Raw genomic sequence first — 22,172 nt, forward strand, 5'->3', positions numbered from 1 at the left:
GGGTGTTTAGCCTGGAGAAAAGGAGGCTCAGGGGAGACCTTATCACTCTCTACAACTGCCTGAAAGGAGGGTGTAGCGAGGTAGGGGTGGGCCTCTTCTCCCAGACAACAAGTGACAGGACGAGGACGAGCCTCAAGCCATGCTAGGGAGGGTTTATGTTGGGCATCAGGAAGAATTTCTTCACTGAAAGGGAGGTTAAGCATTAGAATGGGCTGCCCAGGGAGGTTGTAGAGTCACCATCCCTGGAAGTGTTCAAGAAATGACTGGACCTGGCCATTAGTGCTAATAGTTTAGTTGACAAGGTGGTGCTCAGTCAAAGGTTGATCTCAAAGATCTTGGAGGTGTTTTCCAATCTTAATGATTTTATGATTCTATCACCAAGGCTCATCTTTGTCCTGTGGAGCCAGCAGCATCAGTCATGACTCGCCTGGCTGCATGCTCAACATGCAAAATGGCTTCTTGTCCTGGTATTTGTCTTCCTGGTGCATTTCCAGTCCCTTTTTTCCTCTTCTGCACGTTATTAGTGAATCTTGAGCCCCAGATCTGGCATAGGCAGTTTGCCCTGCTTTCACTGCCTCTAGTTGTGTTTTGCATGGAGGGAGCCTCTGTTTTGAAGGGTAAAACACCCATTCTGGAATCACCTCATACCAGTATGAGGAAAGCTCCTTCCTCCAGGACTGGCAGGGCTGCTGGTAGAGATGTGATGTGTCTCCAGCCACTGGCCTCATCTCTCTGCTCCTTAATCTGCCTTATCCTTCTTTTCCTCTCGAAGCAAATCTTCATCCTTACTCCAGGGACACTGACAGCAGTGGCAGCTGGGCCATGGCTTGAAGCTGGGGTCCAAACACCACAGGTAGAGCCCCAGCCTCGTTCCCCCATTTGTGTGAGAGGCACAGCATGAAGTAACTCCCATGGCTGCAGTGAGCAGGGGGATGCACAAAGGCCCAGGAAGGTGAATAGCATTCTCAAGATCCTCCTGAAGGTCGCTTTCTGACAGACAATAGGTTCCCATTTCCTGACCTCCAGAAATCCTGCTGCTGGCCCCACACAACACAATGCCTTGTATTTTCTCCTTATTAACAAGTTCTTCCTCTCTGCTAGGTGTAAACAAGGGAAAGAGCTGTCCCAAGCTGCAGGCACTGGCACAGTCCTTTGGTGGCTCAGGATCTGCTCTGGTACAGGGACATGCAGAGAAATATGGTTTGCCATACCCACTGTCCTGGGATGCTCCAGGAGCCAGGCCTGACCTGGTTCTCCTAAGCAGTCATGAGTCACGGCTCCATGAGAGCATCCAGCTGCTGTGTGCCAGTTGTGCTGCAGGGATGCCCTGTGCTGGGGTGGGCACAGGAAGTGGGCATGGGGCTGTGCCTGTGGGGTAGCCAGTGGAGATTGACATGGGTCTAAACCTGATGGTTTCTTCTCCAGGGAAGGCTCAGAGGCCAGGCAGCATCTCACAGGGTGATGTGGACAAGCAGGAGACATCCTCGTCCACTCCAGCATGAGAACAGGGTAGAGAGCTGCTGTTGCAAGAGGCACCTGCACATCCTCTTACCCCAAGCTGGAGCTGATTATTTGGCCTTCAGCTCTTCTCCTGGTGCTCAGGTGTCCCTCAGTGCTGGAAAGGGGGTCTCTTTGGTACCTCTTCACTGCAAGGCTGCTACTTCCATCCCTTCCTAGCAAGGGCAGCTATTAATATCTCAAACTGTTCCCCTCCCCTCTTCCTTCCCCTGTTGAGGATAAACCAGCCTGATCTCTGCACAGGGAGCACTGTGAGAAAAGCCAAAGCCTGGAGCACTGTGTGTGCTCCGGGCTGGCCAGGGAAGGCAAGACCTTGTGCTCCGGCTGGAGACCTTCCCTTCTGCCTGATGCTTACTGTAAATGTGTGCAAGATGAAACCCCAACCAGAAAGCATTTCCTTCCTGCCTCTTTAAGTGGATCAGCCTCCTGTGAGCGTTGTGAGGGCTGTGAGGAGTTTGAAAGAGCTGGTTTTGCCTAGATCTGGTCAGCAGGAGACCACCAGCAGGGTGGGAGGAATGCTCCAGGGGTTTGGGCTGTGGCAGTGCGTGGTGCATTATCTCATGATTTGAGATCCTGTTTTTGGGGGCAGTGGGGTGCTGTGCCCCAGATGTGCACAGTGTCAGGGTTCTGATGTGTTAGCAGGTGGGGTGACACTTTCAGGAGGGATGAAAATAGTTCATCACGTGGGTTTTTCTCAGAAAATGGTCCAGCTGACAGTGGAGTGGGGCTGGCGAGAGGGAAGCCTGTGTGTGGGAGGCCTGGGGAGGCGAAAGGTTGCGCTCGCCTCCTTGGCCCAGGGCTTTTGGTGCATTAAAATTCAGTCACTGTGACTTCAGGCCCGTCTCCAGCAACGTGCTGGGACATGTGTCTCAATAGAGGCTCTTGATCCCGGTCCCTGGGCTGAGCTGCAGGTGTCTGGAGCCATTCCCGCTGCAGGCATCTGCCCTTTGCAGCTTCCTCGCTCCGGTTCCACCTTCCTCCTCCTCCTCCTCACCCTTCCTGCCCCTCATGCTCCAAGCTGCTCCCTCCGTTCTTGCTTTCCGGTGACTGCAAACAATGTCCTTATTCACTCAGTGGCTGGGATTTGGCGGCGAGGGGAAGGCCTGGGCGCAGAGGAGGAGGAAGGAGAGAGGCAGAGAAGTGAGTGTGCCTGTCCTGGGCCAGCTCTCCAGCTGTGGTTAAAGGTGCTCTGTGGGGCCGGCTGGTTCTCTGCTCCCCCAGTTTCCTACTGGAATGAGGGCTGTGCACTCCTGTGGTTTGTCCACCTGCCCTGCTGTAGTACCCTCCAAACCCACAGACAGTTTCAGCAGAGTTTATCAGGAATTGGCATCCTGCAAACATCCCACAGGTCAGGGTGTGGGCGCTCGGTTGCTCTTGCAAGGTGAATGGCCCTGAAGGATGCCCAGTGCCTATTAGACATCAAGAGAAGCTGCATGGGCTCCATTTGCCCTGTGAACACAGTAAGGCTTTTCACTGCTCCAGCTCTTGTTTGAAACCACAGCAGCTCAGCAGGTCATGGGGCACCGCTCTGCCTCTGGTGAAGCTGCCAGGCTCCTTCCTGATCCTGCTGGGAATTGGGCAGGGGCTGGTGAGCACTCTAGTCACCAGGGAAGGGGTGCCAGAGGCTCTCCCCTGCCAGCTCTCCCTGAGAGGCACACAAGGGCCCTGACCAGCCTCAGAGAACACAAAACCTTGGGGCATGTTGTGGGATTTTGCTGCCCTGCTGCTGGCCCCAGGGCAATGGGCTTCTGGGGGCTGCAAAGAGGGGATGAGGGGAGTGCTGAGCCTCAGGCAGGGCAGGGCCATAATCCACTGTTAGCGTAGGCTCAGCAGTGACCACAGGCTTAGTTCTGCCCTTTGGGAGAAGACAGTGTTGAGACCAGCCTAAGACAAGTCAGGGGAAATACCATGCCCACAGATTGCTCCCTGCCTGGGAGGTCTTGGGTGGGTGTGAGCGCCTTCCTACACCCCAGTGCTCCCATTTATAGTGGAGGTTTTCCCAGCTGGTTGAGCTGGACCCATGTGTATAACATATCTGAGGCTTGTGGTGCTGCAGCCATGCAGTGGGTCTCAGATGAGAAGCATAGGTGCCCTATATCATCAGAGCTGTTAAACTCTTTATTACTGTCTTCCTGTCTTGTGGTTGCAGGCATTTAATGTTGCAGAAGTTCTTTGTTGGGACTGCCCTGTCCCCCAGCAGACATATCCCTATGCCCTGCCTGGCAGGGTGGATGTGTCCCATGCTGGGGCGGCCACTGGGAGCTGGGGTCAGTGCGTAGTCTGCATCTTATTGCACTCCCTCTGACCAGGGGGTGCTGTAAGGTGCAGGCAAGGCGAGGCAGGTAGGGTGTGGTTTCCCTGGTGGTGGTTTCCTCCCAGCAAGTGCCGTGGATAGCGATGGTCAGCAAACCTTCCCCCTCCCCTATGGGTACCAGCTGTGTGCATCCTCCCTGCAATGAGACCTTGCAGTGCTTGCTTTGCTTCCTGCAGAGATGTCCCTCCAAACAGTGTTTCAATTCCGGTGCATGACCTGGGTACCCCAAACCCATCTGACTTGCCACAACTGCTGCTCAGGAATCACTCTCCTCTGCCTGCACAGAAGGAGTGCACCCTCACTCCTGAAGGGAAGTGAATGATAGTGTCCCCTCCTTTGTCCTTCCACCTTTGGTGGTCCAGCTCCCTTGCAGAGTTGATGCCCACGGTGTGTTCGCAAGCTCCCTGTATGGGCTCAGCCCTTTTGTACCCACACTTCATTTTTCTTCATCAGGAGGAGGGAGATTATGTTCATCTCCTGCAGAATAAGCTGGTGTCCATGAACTAGTCCAGTCTCACTGGGGCCTACCAGGTCATGGTGGACCAGCCACTTACCCCAGCCACCTATTAATTAATTAATTAATTAAAGAGATGAATTCACTCTCAGCTGGTGTTGGAATAAAAAGCATTTTTAGTATGCGTTTCGCAAACTGGCGACGTGTCTCGGAAAAGACAAACTGGGATCAGAGTTGTGCACAGCCTGGGAAGAGTGCCTGGACGGAGGGAGCCTCGCTTCTCCCAGCATCAAGGTCATGCATGAAATATGAGAAATTACCCCGAGAAATTCTGATCCTGGAGGAGGAGGAGTTCATGACTTCAGAAATGCCAGATTTGGGAGGGGATGGAAGGGGAAGGGATATATTTTCCTTTTCAAAATACCTAAGGAATTCAGCCTGTGCTGCATAGACAATGAGATTTTGCCCCTTGGTGCCAGAAGGGGTAGTTCATACCCTTGTGTCTTGTTAAGGTTTTGTTGCTGTGGGTGAAAAGCCCTCCCATTCCACTGCAATCCCAGGCATGTACAGTTTTTAAGTCACCCTAAAAAAAGAGTGGCTCAAATATGAGGTTTAAAGAAAACACTGCATGTCCTTTATTCTGTCTGATTTCTATGGGTTTAGGTTGGATTCTGGTCACTTTTTCCAGCTGTGAGGTGATATTAAATTAACTTACATATATAAAAAGGTTTTTTTACATATGTTTATATGTATATTTGTGATTTCACATAATTGCATGATTCCTGGAGTGGGGCAGTGTGAGGTTTGTTACAAAACACAAAGGTTGGCAGCTCTGCCACGGCAGCTGCAGGGCGATGGTACGTGCATGTCCGGGCTGTTCGGTGCCTCTCTCGGGGGTCCCTCAGACCACTGGGGCTGGCAGGGTGGCCTCTGCCTGCCTGGCATCTGCCAGTGATAGGGAACCCTACTTTCCCCTGCTAGAGCATCCCGGCAGCATCAGGGGGAAGGGTAGTGGCTGCCTTGGATATGTCAGATCCTTATGGGTATGACAGAGTGGGATGGGGATTTGGCCTCTGTGCCCAGCAAGGGATCCTGTCCTATGTTTTTTACCCACTCCCATCCCAGCTGGCAGACAGGGAAGTCAGGCTGAGGATGGGGCTGCTCCTGGGGGCCTGGCTAGACTTGGCTATCCTCCTGGTGGGCTGGTGTGGTATGGGTCTGGCTGTCTGTGGTGGAGATGGCGAGTCTGCGGCAGGGAGGGAGGTGTAGGGAAGGGCTCGGTGCAAAGCTCGCTGTGTCCTTTGGCTGCCCAGCATGGGGCGTGAGCAGCTCAGCCTGAGCTGCACGACCTGCCCAACTCCCACATTCAGCTGGCCTCCTGCAAACAGGGATGTTGGAAGGAATCTCTTTCCTTGGAGCCCAGGAGCAGGCTTGTTGCCTGCCACTTCTCGATCTGCCTACATGGGGCTGTTGTCTGTTTAGTGCAATACAGCAGTTGTCCACCTGCTCCACAGTTCTGCTTGGTGCTTGACCCAAAACCCTGTCTGAGCCCCTAGAGAAACCCCCAGCAGCTCCACACTCAGGCCTGGCTGCTGGCACAGGACCTAGGACGCAGTTCCTGTCTGCACCCTTGGTTCTCCAGGGTTCATGCAAGTGGTGTTGCACTCACTCTCCAGAGCTCAGTTCCCACCGTGTTAAAACTGGGAGTGGACTGCAGCCTCCTGCTGCTGCAGCAGCACAAAAAACAATCATTTTACAATGAAAAAATGAGATTTTGAATATATACCTCAAATCTTTCTCAGTGTGGATGCTGCAGGCCCCTGTGTTTCTGTATGCATGCGCAGCAAATGTCCCCCCGTGGGCTGGGGGTCTGCGTTGCTGTGACTGCTCCTCAGCCCTGTTTCGGTGGATGTGCTGTCTGTGTGTCTGTCTGCCTGGGCCTGGGTGGGTGCACACGCATGCATCCTGGGCATGCATGTGGAGTGTGCTGTGAGTGGGAAGCTGGGTTTTTTTAGCTCCTTGTTATTATTAGTGATAAGAGCCCAGTGACAGTAAGGCTGGAGGTGCCTGAGACCTTAAGAAAAACAACAGGAGGGAGGAGGCTTTGCATTCCTGCTCCTGAATTGAGTCGGAGGTGACAGCCTTTCCCTGCAATGCAATTAATCCCGGCAGTGCCTCTGCCACCCTCCCCCTCCCGCCTCGTCCAGGAATTAATTACTTGATTATAAATTCCCGAGTGGCGGTTTATAATAGCAATAATCCCCTCGAAATTCATTCTTGCTGCTGGTTTCTTTCCATCTCGCCCCCGTCGTTGAGTCTCGAACACCACATCTCCATGCCGGCTGAAGCCCGTCTCCTCACCCCGCTGGTGTTGTGGCTTTTCCACCCAGTAAACTTGAAGGGCAAATATTTGGAGTGGATTTTGAGGGGTGTTTTGGGAAGCCCTGCTCCTGCTCACAGGGATGGAGCCCTTCTCTCATGGGCAGTGGGTTTCTCCAGGCTGGGAAGCATGCAGGAGCGAGGCACTCATGCTGATAACTGGGGATAAGGTTTTGTCCCAGTTATTCGGCGGATGGCCCAGGCCCAGCCCCAAGGAGTGGGGCTGGGGGCTGGCAGTGTGGCAGGGAGAGGCTCTGTTCCTCCTCACTCTGTCCCTCCAGATTATGCTGATGCTGGCTCTGGGGCTTGTCAAGGAGGCGGGGAAGGGAGAAAGGATTTGGCGTGGCGTACGGGAGCGCGAGGGAGGTGGTGATGTCTCACAGGAGCCTGCTGGCGATGGGTGATGGGCCTCAAAATGGCCTTAGTGGGGAATGAGCCTCTCTGGGTCCCCCCCACAGTCCCCAGGGCTTGGCCCTGACCCACCCCCACTGACTGGGCTGCAGAAAGTTACCTGAGGTGCTGCCCCCATCCAGGGGACCCAGCCCAGCCGATAACACAGCCTGGCACACACAACCACTCTGCCACTTCTGCCATTGAAATAACCAAGTTTCCAGCTCCACAAGCTACACGGGGGCTTTCAGCCTGGCAGTGGCATCCTGCTGGGAAAAAGCACCGTCCCTCCATGTGGGCAGAGCCAGTGTGGACAGCACTGATGTTCACTGATGTTCACTGGCACATGCAGCCGCTGGGCTCTGACGATGCTGCTTTCTCTCATCTGTGCAGAAGATGCTGATGAAGCAGCAGGACCGCCTGGAGGAGCGGGAGCAGGACATCGAGGAGCAGCTCTACAAGCTGGAATCAGACAAGCGGCTGGTCGAGGTAAACAGTGCCTCACCCTGCCATGGCCAGTCCCAGGGACTGTCACCCTGTGGCACAATGGGGACAAGCTCATGGGACACAGGGGCTAGGTGGGCAGGGAGGAAGGCAGGCATGCAGGGGAGGAGTAGCTGGACAGACTTCCAGCCCCCATTTCAGTGTCATCAGTCATCATTTTGGGAGAATAAAAAAAGTGTTTGGAGCTGCTCTGCAGCCTCTTGGGCCCTGGGTTGAGTTGGGAGGTGAGGAACAAGGTTGTCCTTAAATATCAGATGGCACATCCTGTCCTCAGCTCAGCACAGCCTTTCTCAGGAAGGGAATGGGAATGCCTGTGGTCCTTAAAGCCCCTCAGCCTCCCAGAGCATGAAGGGAAAGGCTCTGGAAGTCTCCAGCCTGGGGTGGGGCTGAGGATGAGGATGAAGATGGGAAATGGTATGCAGATAGGGATGGGTGGGATTTTTCAGGGGAGCACACTTCCATTGGTGGTGTTGTTCCTTGGCATTGAGTCTCTTGAGCTGATCCCCACACAGACCCCAGGAAGTACAGGAATCTGCTGAACTAGTCAAACCTTCAGAGTGTCTCTGTTGGGTCTCTGGCACATAGAAGTCTTCCCATGTGGGAGCTGACAGCAGGGTTTGAGCTGTCTGAGTGTTACAGGAGAGCAAAGCTGGGTTGCAGCTTTCAGGCTGCATTCTCCATTGCTGAGAAAGGACCCAGGTGTCCTGGGACAACCAGGAAGAGGTCAAAGGGCACAGAGGGCCTGACCCTGCTCCTCTCCCCAGGAGAAGGTGAACCAGCTGAAGGATGAGGTGCGCCTGCAGTACGAGAAGATGCACCAGATCTTGGATGAGGACTTGCGGAAGACCATGGAGATCCTGGACAAAGCCCAGGCCAAGTTCTGTAACGAGAACGCAGCCCAGGTTCTGCACCTCAATGAGCGCATGCAGGAGGCCAAGAAGCTCCTCAGCTCTGTCCAGGTCATGTTTGACAAAACTGAGGACATCAACTTCATGAAGGTAAGACAAGCTGCCCATGCCAGGGTGGGATGGGGACTGTGGAGAGGCTTGGTTGTGTGGGAAGAATTGGGTATGTGTGGGGTGTGGTGGGGAGCAGGATGGGGACATTAGCTGATGTCTCCAGAGTGCTCAGCAGTGGAAAAAGTCAAGGAGAAGTGAGGCAGGCTCAGTGCTGGCCTCAAAAGAGGAGGTACCACAGCTGGAGATGGGGCTGGAGCAGCCCATGCAGGGGAAAGGGGGCTCAGTGCCCATGTTCAGACTGTCCCCTCCTGGGGGGGCCATGGAAGCTGACACTGAAAGGGGGCATGGCCACCATGGCAGGGATTGGCCTTACTGACCAGAGCTTCTCCTTCCACTTCTAGAACACCAAGTCTGTGAAAATCTTAATGGACAGGTAAGCGCAGCGGGACAGACGTGTTTGGGGAAAAGGGTGTGTTCATGTCCACAGGGGTGGCAGCAGCACAATATCCAGAAGAAGACCAGGGCCTGGGATGCTACAGGGTTTGGGAGAGGCATGTGCCATGCTCAGCTTCCCTCTCTCTCTGGGAGGATATGCACCCATTGAATCAGGTCCTCCCCGTGGAGTAGGGGAATCTCAGTGTTGTGCTTGTGGAAGAGCAGAGGATGGGACCAGTCGGGTTGGGGTGCAGGGCTCCATCCAGCTCCACTGGGCAGAGGCAGGGCAGGGAGTTAAAGGCAGCACTAGCAGAGCAGAGATGAGCTGGGATGGCCATGCAGTGGGGACGTGGACTGCAGGAGGTGTGCCCTGGCAGGGGACATTCAAGCAAAACTGGACAGGGAAGGTCCTGCCTGCCAGAGACAGCCAGCTCACTTCTGTCCTCTACCCTAGGGGAGGGGGTTTGGCTCCAGGAGGGCGTGGGGGGAGGAGCTGTCCTTCTCCTGAGTCTACCTTGTAACTCACACCTCTCTGCCTGCCACCCCCAACAGGACTCAGAACTGTACAGGTGGCAGCCTGCCCCCACCCAAAATCGGCCACCTCAACTCCAAGCTCTTTCTGAACGAGATCGCCAAGAAGGAGAAGCAGCTGAGGAAGTTGCTGGAAGGTGGGTGAAACCTGAGGGGTGCAGGGGCATGGGACCTCACTACCTCCTGTATCCAGAGCTGGCTGCCCTGCAGATCCCAGTACAAAAAGGTGGGGAGAGCTCTTTGGGGCAGGGACCCCTTGGAGCCCCTCTGCAGTCAGCAGGGAGAGTCACAGAGCCAATTCCTGACTCTCCCCAGGGCATTTTCCTTGTCTTGTGAAATGGCTGTGTTCTGGGGTTACACAAAACCCTGAAATACAGAGCTTTTGGGGGTTTGGCCATCGCCAGGAAAAGTCAGTGGAAAGATGGGGGTTAGCATGTGGGCAGGGATAGCCAGAGGCTGGCATGGTCCCACAGCCCCCAGCCAATGCCTGCAAGCAAACCACATCCTGTGGAGGCTTCCCAGTCCTCTCCTTGGGGGATTGGTGTTTATCCCCCAGGCTGTCCCACTCTGCTCCTGTTAGGGACTGTGTTCATGAGCTGTTTGCAGAGCAGTGCCTGGGGCTGCTCCGAGCCTGCTGCCAAGGGCCCAGAACTGAATCTGCAAGTCCACCTTCACAGGGCTGTGTGCATGGTTCGCCACTGGTGGGGCAGGCTGGGGGACCCTCTGCACACGTGGGGCTGGAATGTGGGTCTTGGGGCTGTAGCACCCTGGAGCTGTGCCACGCTGTGCTTAATACAATCCCCCTCTCCCGTTCCCTTCCGCAGGTCCTCTGAGCACCCCCGTCCCCTTCCTGCAGAGCATCCCCATGTACCCCTGCACCGTCAGCAACTCCGGCGCGGAGAAGCGCAAGCACTCCACCGCCTTTCCCGAGGGCAGCTTCCTCGAGCCATCGTCCGGGACTGTGGCGAGCCAGTACATGAGCCAGGGCGCTTCGGCTGGCGAGGGGCAGTCCGCACAAGCCATGGTGCCTTGTAGCTCCACGCAGCACATAGTTGGACTTCCTAGCGGCCCGCAGCCGGTGCACTCGGGCTCCGTCTTCAACCCATCTCACTACCCCAACACCACGTCATCTCAGCAGTCCGTGCTCTCCCAGTACGGCGGGCGCAAAATCCTCGTCTGCTCCGTGGATAACTGTTACTGTTCCTCGGTGTCCAACCACAGTGGGCACCAGCCCTACCCGCGCTCGGGGCACTTCCCCTGGACAGTCTCGTCGCAGGAGTACTCCCACCCGCTGCCGCCTGCCCCCACCGTGCCCCAGTCGCTCCCGGGACTTGCCGTGAGGGAATGGATTGACGCATCCCAGCAGCATGGGCGGCAGGATTTCTATAGGGTCTATGGCCAGCCATCGGCCAAACACTACGTCACCAGTTAACCGTCACACTCTCCGGAGAGTCCCGCTCGATGACGTGTTCAGAGAGAAAAGTCTGGTTTGGTTTGGCTTTTCTTTTCCCCTCCCCCCCCCCTTTTAAATCAAACCCGATTTTTTCCCTGCCTCACACCCCTCCAGGATTTTGGGGAGGGTTGTTCTATCATATCTCCTTTTTTTTTTTTTTAATCCTTTAAAAATGAAATAATTTTTTTCATTTTAATGCCTTTTTTTAATTTAATTTTGGAGGTCCTTCCTGCCCCTCACTGGGTAAACACAAGGGAGAAATTACCGAGAAGAAATTGATGGGGATTTCAGTCGGACATCTGGGTCTGTGCGTTGTGCTCTTCCTCACTCCTCTCTGCCTTTGAAAACTTCAGAAGGGACAATGGCACCTTCTCTCTTTCTATTTCTCCGAGTTAATTTTTTCTGGTTTGGTTCAGTTTTTCCCCTTTCCCCACCCCTTTCTTTCCCTTTTTAAAAAGAAAAAAAAAAAGAAAAAATCTATCATTGATTCAGTATGAAATGATACTTGTAGATTTTGGGTTTGTTACTTTTTTTTTTAAAGGCTGATTTTTTTTTTTTTGTGTTACAAGGCCACTTCTCATGCATATTGGCATTTTTTTCCTTCTTTCAGAGATTTGTAAATACACAATGGCAGGAAATTTAATGCACAAAAAAAAAGGGAAAAGAAACTTTACAAAAAACCACAAATAAATAAATAAAAAAAAAATCTGTTCTAGTTTTCAGGAGGGGAAGCGTGACCAAAACGCACTCCCCTCCTGCATATCGCTGATGCAACTTCCTGTAACAAGCACTTTGTATAAAAAAAAGTGGACTTCCTGCTATAAGGCACAGGTATTTATTCTGTAACCAATTTTAGAGACACACACACACACACACACACACACACACACACGCAAAATATTCAAATAAATGTGATCACTTAGTGCAAATGCCTCGCTCTGCTGCAGCTCTTCCCCCGGGAACGCCAGCTCTGGCGGGAGGCTCCAACCTGCTTTGGGCAGGAAACGCTGCCCAGTCCCGACGATAGCAGGGGTTTTCCAGAGGGGCTGTTCGGGAGGGAGCAGCTCGGCCATGGGGCAGCAGTGGGTCCCAGATGCAGACAGGGTCCCCTCCAGTGCCCGGGTCCTGTCCCAGCCCCGTGGGAAGGTGTGCTGGAGATGTGGCTCTCCACCAGCTCCCTCCCAGGCAGCGAGGATGTGAGTCAGGCACGGAGCCGGCCAGGCCGCATCCTGCCCATGGGCTCCAGAACAATCCCCATTGTGGGATGGGGACCGGGCTGGGGACAGCAGCTTTCCTGACTCTGCCAGCATCCACCATTCCAGCCATGCTGCTGCCCTGGCACCCAGCCCTTAAGCCTTCATCCCCACCTAAAGCCCCACTGCCCCCTGGGGCTTTGTGGGTGCTGGAAGCACCCCGGGCTGGTTTGGGGACCCTCTGTGCTCAGCCAAGGCTGGGAAGGGCAAGGAGGAACCTTTGTCCAGGACGTGCAGTGGGGCCCTGGGCTGGCCTGGCTGGGGCTGTGCAGGGGTGATCTTCATCTGGAGAAAATGAGGCTGACTTCATAAAACTGAGCAGTGTCCTAGAGGTAGGAGGGGTTTTCCACTGCTCTCTTGAGGTTCAGCTTGCTTTATTTTTTCCTTGGTTGCAAAACACCCCCGGTTTAGTTCCAGTTTGAATTCCCCTTGTGCTACTTTAGTGGGAACTGGGAAGGGGAGAAAGTCTCAGTGAGCTGAAACAGGGGAACAGTGGGTTCGAGGGAGGGGGACCCTCTGTCTAACTCCTCCCATTCTATTCCAACAGAGGTAGCAGCACAGCCCTGGAGAAGTTCCCAGGCAGTGTTGGGTTGGGGTACCTCCTGCCCCTGTGTGTTCTTGTACACACAGGCTGCAGAGCCTGGTAGCTCAGCCCTGCTGTCCTGCTGGGTTCTTCTCAACCCTGCCCTGCTCAGGCTCTTCAGAAAACCCCCAGTCCATTGGGATATTTGGGGGTTTGCTTCTCAGTCAAAAGCAAAGTACTGCAGCATGGCAGGAGGGAGCAGGATGCTCTCAACTTTCACAGGGATCCCATGATGTCTCCCCTTCATATTCACAGGGCCGGCTGCTGGGGCGTAAAGAAGGACCCCGGGGTGATGAGGATACAAGTGAGATGAGTGATGTCCCTCCCTGTGGAGGAGGGTCCCCGATGCACAGCCAGGGCCACCCCCCACCCCAGGGGTACTCCCCAGCCATGGCCCCTATGCTTGGTGCCTCTAGGTTTGACTGCCCAGCTGTCCTCCTTATCATCATCCTCTTCCTCCTTGGCACAGCTGCCTCCTCCTGTGATAGCAGCAGCAGCTGCCAGCCCAGGCATTAAAGCACCTGTCACCTACTAATGGGGGGACACAGGCACAGCCCCCACCCTGCAGGGTAACCCCCAAAGGTTAGGACTCTCCCCACCATGGGCCACTCTCATCCCACACCTTCACTGGAGGGATCAGCCCCAAAAGAGTGGATGCCCATGCAGAGCAGAGGGGCCACAGCCCCTCTATTTCTTCCCCACCCAGGAAAAGTCCCCTGGTGTCCTGGGTGCCTCAGCTTCCAGGACCATCAGTGCCGTCAAGCCCCATGTGCTGCTGGTGGCAAGGAGGAAAGCAGTGGCCTTGTGGGATCACCCCATGGAGCAGGAGGAGGAATGTGTGCCCGTGGCTGTTGGGATATTGGTGGCCTGGGAGGGGAAGCACTGAGGCTCGGGGGCACAGCGGGGTTTTGTTGATGGATGGCTCTGTCCAGGGGGTGGGGAGAGCAGGGGGAGCAGAGGCACATCCATAAACAGCTCGAGTTGTGAATGGAAAGAGACGGATTAGGAGCCAGGTGAAAACATGTCACACGGCGGAAAGAAAAATGAGCAGCTGGGCGAGACCAAATTGGTGTCTGATGAAGGACATGGGGCCTGGTGGAAAAAGGATCCCGGAGCCGGCGGTGCTGCACGGGGGAGGCTGATGGGGAACAGCTGGAGCTGGACACGCACATCTGGTGGAGCAGGGTGGAGGGAGAGGCAATGGCTGGTGCCACCGGCCACTGCACTCAGGGCACGAGGCTGCGGCTCAGCCCTTGGATCGGCACGGCAAGAGGGGCTGATGCTTCACGTTCAGGGTGATCCTGGGAAGGGGCCACAGCCCCGTGGCCTAGCCCTCAGCAGGGATTTACCCAGTGGGGTTTAGGCTCTCCTGTGCCAAGGGGTCCCCAGGTGGAGGAGCCACTGCCTCTTCCTTCATTTGCATACATGTAAATAAGCAATCAACATAATGAGGGTGAATGCAAACCAGGCTTTCAGTTTTCAACCCAGTCCTATTTTTAACCTTGGAGAAGGGTTTCAGCAGGAAGCTGCAGGCCCTGCCCTGGTAGCCGTCAGCACGTCCGGCTGTGTGGGTGCTCGCACTGATCCTCCACCCCAAAGCACTGCTGACCCCACGACCACCACTGGGTCAGTGCCTGTTGTGCTGTTCCTGTTACCAAAGCAAACAGAAATCCCACATCTTTGTGGAAAGATGGACCACACAACATCACACCCTGCCTCGCAGGAGCCTTTTTGGGCAACTCTCCCACCCACTGGGCCCCAGGTCCCACTTCCAACCACGGTGTGCACCCCAGGAAAGCCCTTGCTGCCTTGGGAGAGAAAGCCCCATGCTTAAACATGAGGGTATATTCAGACAGTGTCAATTTAAGTTTGCACATCAACTTTATAAATATGAAAGCCCATCTCCACGAGATGTTTAGGATACCTCATCACCCCTTGGAAAATATGCAGGAATATTAATTAGCCAGATTTGGGTATTATCTCATAATGAATAAATGAAGACACTCACTGCCTAACATGAACCACTGGTGTTTCATTGGATTTTGTTGTTTTCTTCTAAGAAAAGTGTGTTTCATTTTAACCCAGGCTAGCACAGGGGCTCAGAGGATGCAGCCATGCCAGGGCCAGCCAAGGTGGGACACAGCAGACTACTTCTTACCTGAAGGGGTCCTAAAAGCTGTTTGTTTTACACCCCCTGATTTGGCCCCAGCTGGCTGCACTGCCTCTGGAGACAAAGGGACAGGGATAGAGTTGGAATCCTGTCCCAGCTGCAGCAGCCCTGGGCTCAAGGTGGAGGTGGAAAAACAGCCCCACTTCTCAAAAGCTTGATTTTTTGCTTCTTCCCTTTTTGCCCTCAATCCTTGCCTCCTGCCCTCCTGCTCTGTTCCCCTGGCTGCTTCACTCCCTCCAGCTGGGCCAAGATAGGAACTTCCCAGTTGCTGTAGAAACCCAGATGAAGGACACACTTCAAACAAAAATGCCAAACAAGAAATGGCTTTGTGTGCGCCCGGATGGCCGCTTTTCCTTGCCAGGATGTTGTGGCTTTGAGGCCCTTCTTTGGGGCACCCTGTGTGGACAGGGAGAGCTGTAGGGACACGGGAGGCTCCCTCGCAGCCCCGAAAGTTTGTGTTAAGCAGTGAGCAGAGGCTGGGGGTCACTGGAGACTGCATTTCAAAAATGCCCGTCACCCATGGGATGCTGCACTGCAGTCACTGGGGTTTTGACATTCCTGCCAGCTCTGGCAACATCTCCTCTTCTGGTCTTACAGCTAAGACACTCCTGGGACCCCAAGGGGCATCACCACCGTGATTTGCAAGATTTTGGGGTGGTGGAGAAGTTTCCAGCTGGCAGGAAGAGGCTCAGGGCTGAGAAGGGGACAGCTGGGCAAAGGATGGGGACACCAGCACAAGCCTCAAGGTCGAGGTTGCATGGCCTAGATGGTGGGCCAGGTGGCAGAGCCATGTCCTGTGGGCACAGGGATGTGGCATCAGAGGAGCAGGATCGGGATGGACCAGCCAGCAGGCGCTGCGGGCCGAGGCCGTGCTGGGCCCCCCCGGCGCGTGGCGGCTGGCGGGGCCGGGGCGGCGCGTGGGTGCGGGGCACTGCCGGCTGCCGGAGCTGCCATTGTTTGCCTTCAATCAAGATGTTTCAGGCAGAATCAAAAGCACCAACTGGGGAAATCATCATCACAAAAAATCTTGCGCCTGCAAAATAGGTCAAGTAAGACTCCAAAGAGAGAGAGCGTCTGATCTGCATTGCAAGGAAGAATAGCAACAGCTGTGATCTCCAGTATATATGGATGGGCTGGGGGGGGATAAATATATATATCCATGCATATGTATAACCGCTTACAGCTGTTGGGCCGTATGTTCATTAGGGCCAACTGTTTTGGAGGCAGAGGGATCAGCGCTAATCAGGAAAGGGAGTTTATCATCACATTCAGAGGCAAAAGTGTCAGGAGCAACTGCAGCCCCCCCGCCCCGGAGCCCACACCAGCTGTGCCATGCTGAATGCACCCAATTCAGGGCCCCTCCCAACCCCCCCGGGCTGTGAGAGCTGCAGCTCCTGCCCCAGCTCCAAAAGCAGCCGCCAGCCAGGCCCAGCTCTCGGCCCAGTCCCAGACCCAAGCGCTGTCCCCAGGTGCAGAGAGGCTGCCACACCCATCTCCCCATACCCCAGAGCAGCTCTCCACGCCCCTGCCACCACCACAGCCCCTCACAGTAAGGCCTCTTCGCTTATCCCTTCCTGGCTTTGGCCTCACAGGTGCCATCTATAAAAATGAACCCAAAATACATATAAATCCTCCTGTCTGACATCAGGGAGGGTGATGGAGCCAGGGCAGGACAGCTGGCTCAGCCACCCCAAGACGCTGGGCTTTGTCTTTGTCAGTTGGGACCCAGCTGTCTCAGGCTGGGGACAGTGCAGTGTCCCAGCCCACAATGATGCTCTCGGCAGGGGGGACCCGCTGTCCCCAACAGTGTCCCCCTTGGCACCCCAAGCTCCTGCCAGACAGAGAAGCATTAAAGCATGCAGGCTGTGGCTCCCATTGGTAGCACAAATGTAGCAAAGACAAGAAGCAAGGACAAATTCTATTTAAAAATACCTCTCATCCAGGTGATTTACTTGCAGGGCATTCCTGCCAGCTCCTAATGCAGCTCAGACTAGGGGCCTAACCCACCTGCCAGTTCCCCTGCCTCGGGGGGTTATTTACTTGGGGCTGCGTTTGGCTGGCTGACTGTGCCGCCCGGAGGGCTGCAGCTCAGAGACAGGAGGTCATGGAACGTTGCAAGCAGAGAGGATCCTTTCAACCCTTCCTCTTCTGAATGTGATTTTTTTTTCCTTTTCCCATTAAAAATGATACAGATACTCATCTTGCTCAGACAGCTACATAGGAAACACAGAGGAGGCACCCCCCACCCCGTGCTGTTTCTAGCAAGCCTTTGACAGCATCCCCCAGCACGGGCACAGCCTGATCACAGCTTTAGAAGTTTTGCTTCCAATCAGTGCTGGGAAGGGAAATAAGTGAACAGATTGCAATAAAAAATCCAACAAGCCCAAATTCAGCCAACTGAGCCCGAAGCTGCCATTTCGGCAGAAGCCAATCACGAGGCTGCGGTGAGAGCTTGTTTCCACTTAAACAAAACAAAATAAAATGAAAAAAGCTTCAGCCAGCGCCTGGGTGGGTGCCCAGGTGGGTGGGCTGGAGCATGGCCGTGGCCATCAGTCCAGCTGCCCTGCTCCAATGTGTCCCAGCAGAGCACGGCCGGGCTGGGGAATGCCAACACGGCGAGAACACGGAGGCTGAAATATCCGGCTCTGCGGCCACAGACCACTTCTCTGCTCCGATAAAGGCAGGCGTCTGGGGGTGCGAGGCCATAAACAGGGAAATACTGGCCAAAGAGGAACAAAAATCTCTGTGTTTTTTTCTCCTGCAGGCTGCAGATTATTATTTTCTTTTTTTTCTCCTCCCCACACCCAATCCGCTCGGTTCCTTGTCCTTTCGGGAGCACTAAATTCATCATGTGGATGTAAAGCGGGACTTGTGCGGGGAAGGGACCCGCGGCTCGCTCCAGCAGACGCACGCAAGGTCACACGCAGCCTCCCCATAAATTACCACATCCCACCGTAAACAGCAGCAGGAGAGGGGAAGCGCAGCCCATTCGGGGGCCGGGGGCCGCAGGGGCCGATACATAACATTGTGACAAGTCAAACAACTCTCAGGGTGTTCACTTGCCAGAGAAATATTTTTCACATCCAATCCATTAGGCAAACAAGATGAAAAAGTATTTCCTACTTCGCTGAAAAAATAACAGGACTGAGTATAAAGCGTGCCTTAAAAAAAAGAGAAAAGAAGTTAAGTGTGACCATCTATAATGGTTTTTTTCCAGTGGCTCTGACAGCCTTCCAGGCATCCTGACTGTGACTGTGCAGGGAGGGACCTGATACTTTAAAGAGTTCTAACAGTTTCTTGCTTTTTGGCCCATCTGGGTGTTGCAGGAACAGTAATGAGTCAGATTAGCGGGAAAGCAACAGATTTGCTTCCCTCCCTCCTAACCCATTTCCAACCTCATTTCACTGAACCAAACCTAAATAGTTTGCTGCTTTTCTTTTTCCCCTTCCCTTTTTCCTGCCAGGTCAGTAGAGAACGTGTTTCATGAAATGTTTTTTTTAACCTACAACATGATTTTTGAACTAAGAAGATCCTCCCAGAGTTTCCCTTTCTCTCTGGCTGACTTCTCTGATAGTTTTGGAATACTGAAAATCCAAAGTAAAAAGGCTTCTTCAACAGTTTTGATCACTTCTAGTACCAGCAACCATTTCTGGTGGGGTGACAGGAGCAATGGAAGAGCAGCCTTGCGACCTGACTGGAAGCTCCTTAGGAAGAGACAATCCTGGCAGAAGACGAACCTGCTGAAGAAAAAAGGATCACCCCCAAACACCAGTTGTCTTTCTACTAAATTTTAATTTATTTCCTTTTTTTTTTTTTTTTTTGACAAAGACATCTAAATTATACACTGAGTAACAACATGACCAGATATTGCAAATATCCCTTTCTGGTGAAATACAAAAAGGGAACATAAAAGAAAGAGCTTGCGTGGACCTGGCTGGCCCAGGGAATGCAACAGCCGCCATCTTTTGCTTTTGGAGAAGAGTGAGCATGTTGGAGTGGGCTGGTCTCATCCAGTACACTTCATAAAAAGAGTCTGATGACCAGTTATAGTTTTGACAGAGAGAGAAGTCATTAATGTGCAAGAAACATCATAGGTAGTGGGAAAATGGGAGAAGGTTGCAAGAGGCTTTGGCAAGCATTCTCCAAGGGCAGGAGAGACATTCTCCAGCAAAGCTGCAGTGGAGGACACGGCCACAGCTGGGGGAGGACATGAGTCCCCACACCTCACTCACGGTCAGAGCAGGGGCTTGGACTCAGGTTTTCTGACATGGCCTTGGAGAATTTCACTTCTCCCGCACCTCTCCCCTCCAGAGAACGAATGGGGCAGGAGCAGGAGAGGCTTCTTTCATCTATCGCAAAGGTAGAACCAGATTTAATGATGTGAAAGTGAAGCACGGGAAAGGAATTAACCCCTGTGACAAACATCCCGAGGTCTGCCTGTCACTCGGAGCCTTTAAATCACGGCTGGGCTTCTTCCTTCCACAGGGGCTCTGGCTCAGCCGTGAGTCACCGCGGCGGGTGGGGTTTAACGGGCTGTGTAACGCGGGAGGTCAGGAAACAGGAACACAACGGTCCCTCCTGGCTAAAAAATCCAGGAATTGATGCGACGTGTGGCAGAGCTCCACCCATACCAATGAGCCTCTTGGTTCCCCCAGCCTCACTTTAAAGGAGGGCGAAGCTGACCGCGCTGGAAGGACGGAGCCCTGCGTGTGCCATAAACCAGGGAGGGGCTGAAGGGCTGGCAGAGGGGCAGCGGCTGCACTGGTCGGGGGCAGGCGTTTCTGGCTGGCACCGGACAGTTGTCCAGGTGGTTTTCAGCCAGGTGCTGCCCAGGGCAGAGAGCCCTGCAGAGGCCATAGCAGATGTAAATACATTCAGATAAGGAGTAACAAGTGAACAGAACCTCAAATTCTTATACATTTTCACCAGGTTGCACAGAAAAACGTTTACAATACAATGAACATTTACAGCCATCAATCATGTAGGATGATATATTTAAGACATGGTCATTTTAACCCCCCACCTCCATCCCCCCAGCACAGCTCACTCTATCAGAGTCTTCCTCTCTTACCACCTGGCATGGGAAAACCAAATTAACTACTGGGTTACAGGGGACACTCTGGCAGGTACAGATGCAAGCAACCAATACGTGTGGCTACGAGTAAACATAATGAATGAGCCAGCAAATTTTTGTGGATCCTGAGTTCAATAAGGCAATTTTTCCTTCCCAACTAAAGTGATAGGAAAATTACTACATATTTATTTTACACACATTTCCAAGTTTAACCAACATGAGACTTTAAAAAACCACATTACCCTCCTGGATTCTTTTCAGCCCCAGGAAGCCGACTGTGGCACTGGTGGGGTGTCACAGACTAAGTCTGCCACTGCTAAAAGAGTAGGGAGCAGGAAAGCACCAACTCAAGTCCCCTGCAAGTGTGAAAGATCAATGCCTGAGCTCCAAAGGGTGCTCTGCCCTGCCCTGCCCTGCCTGGACCAGAGGAGCGATACCTGAGCATTTCTCTCTGCATCTGGTAAGGAACATGGGCAAATCCAAAGCTTGGGGACTATCTCACAAAGCTCTGCCACTCAGCCAGCACAAGCCTGCCCACAGGAAAGGGCTGTAATTCTTTACATTGCTTGCATCAGGCAAATACATTATTTGCAAGGAAAAGGTGATGCTGGGATGAATTTCTCCTCCTTGGACTGACCCAGGAACAGGCCATACTCAAATCTGCAGCGTTCCTGATAAGCCTGCGCAGCTGGGGAGTTACCGAGCAAGCTGCATTTAAATGAACATCTCATCTTATGACTCCTTACTCAATCCATGCAAAGCCGGAGCTGTGTCACTTTGTCATTAGCGATTGCTTAACAGCTCACTTGAGCCCGCTCTTCCCCCCCACCCCGCTCCCCAGTCGTCTGGTTTTTAAAGCAAGGCTCTGCTACTCCGGCATGCGTGTCCTGCCTCCCTGCTGGAGACAGATGCACTAGGACGGTGCTGACTCACGGACACAGGCAGATTAAAGTTGGATTGCTAAAGCAGTTGCTCTCCCAGCTGTCCCTGTGCCCCCAGCCACAGCAAAGACAGCTGAACTACACACAGATCATCCCTGAACTGCTACTGTACATCCTGATGTATGGGGGGACCTGGAATGAGCCCCAGATGATTTCATTATGCCAAGCTGTAACACACAGACAGCCAGGGGCTGCTTCACGTACAGTGCAGATGTTTGTGCCGTGAGCTGGAGATGTCCAGGGGAAGGGAGGAAAAAAGAGCTGGGAGCTCCAGGGGTGTCAGCCGCCTGCCTGGGTCCATGAGTCAACTCGCTGACGCGTGGTAAAGCCACATGCTTTAGTACATGCAGCTTTCCCATCCTGCACCACCGTCCGTCTCCAGGAGGTGGAAGGGGTAATGCAGTCCCCAGTCATTCTCTGGCCTTTCTAAGGCATGCAGCAAACAAAGCTGGCAAGCAGGGCAGTGGGATTATTTTACCATCTGTGCATTAAAAACTGGCCCAGGAGTCACCAAGCTCACTTCATGCAGGACATGGCTACTTTGGCGTGCTAATTGCTCCCGCTCCCTTGTCAGTCTGGGGCTAGATTTGAATTGGGGAGGAGGAGGTGGAAATCACATTCTCTTTCCTATTTCAGCAACTGTGTCCTTTTAAAGGGAAGCTGGCCCAGGGAAGAATGAATGCTCATTTTACAGAGCACTTCCCATCTGCTGTTCACCAGGATCCTCACCCTCCACCCGGGCAATCACAGCCAGCACCAGGCGGGGGGACCTCAGGCACTGGACAGCCAGCCTGCTGTGGGGCAGTCCCCCAAGTCTCTGGAAGAGCCAGGCAAGGCATGCTGATGTGGTGAGGTAGGAGAATACATTTTGCACATTTCAAAGAAGGAAACCTGGGACCTGATATCTCATTCTAGAAAGTAATCATGGACTTAATTGCATTTTCCTGCAGAGTTGCCTTAACATCAAGGGAAAATCAACAGGGATTGTTCAACATCAAGACTAATCTCACATATGGAACTTATTGAACGGAGGAACAACATTTTTGCTGGCTCAAGGTGAAATGCTGGGCTAAATTCTCCTTCAGCTGTGAGAAAAGCCCTAGGCACGCTCATCCTGCATTATTCCAACTGTAAAGAGCTTCAATTATACACATATAACCCTTCTCTCCCTTCTACAGCGGTGTCGCAATGCAACAGTGCCTCGTTATCATCAA

At 53.5% G+C, this 22,172-nt stretch overlaps 1 protein-coding gene across 1 annotated transcript in view; it reads left to right on the forward strand.

Annotated features, from left to right (window-relative positions):
• Positions 1-11,866, forward strand: part of TRIM8 (tripartite motif containing 8) — a 30,433-nt gene extending 18,567 nt beyond the window's left edge. The window contains exons 3-7 of the mRNA XM_059851870.1: positions 7,449-7,544; positions 8,324-8,557; positions 8,920-8,951; positions 9,506-9,621; positions 10,309-11,866. Of these exons, the coding sequence (XP_059707853.1) occupies positions 7,449-7,544; positions 8,324-8,557; positions 8,920-8,951; positions 9,506-9,621; positions 10,309-10,916 (1,086 nt within the window). The 3' untranslated portion in view covers positions 10,917-11,866. The remainder of the gene's footprint in view (positions 1-7,448; positions 7,545-8,323; positions 8,558-8,919; positions 8,952-9,505; positions 9,622-10,308) is intronic.
• Positions 11,867-22,172: the final 10,306 nt, after the last annotated feature.

This window comes from Haemorhous mexicanus, chromosome 7 (genome assembly GCF_027477595.1).
Source record: "Haemorhous mexicanus isolate bHaeMex1 chromosome 7, bHaeMex1.pri, whole genome shotgun sequence".
Taxonomy (NCBI): domain Eukaryota; kingdom Metazoa; phylum Chordata; class Aves; order Passeriformes; family Fringillidae; genus Haemorhous; species Haemorhous mexicanus.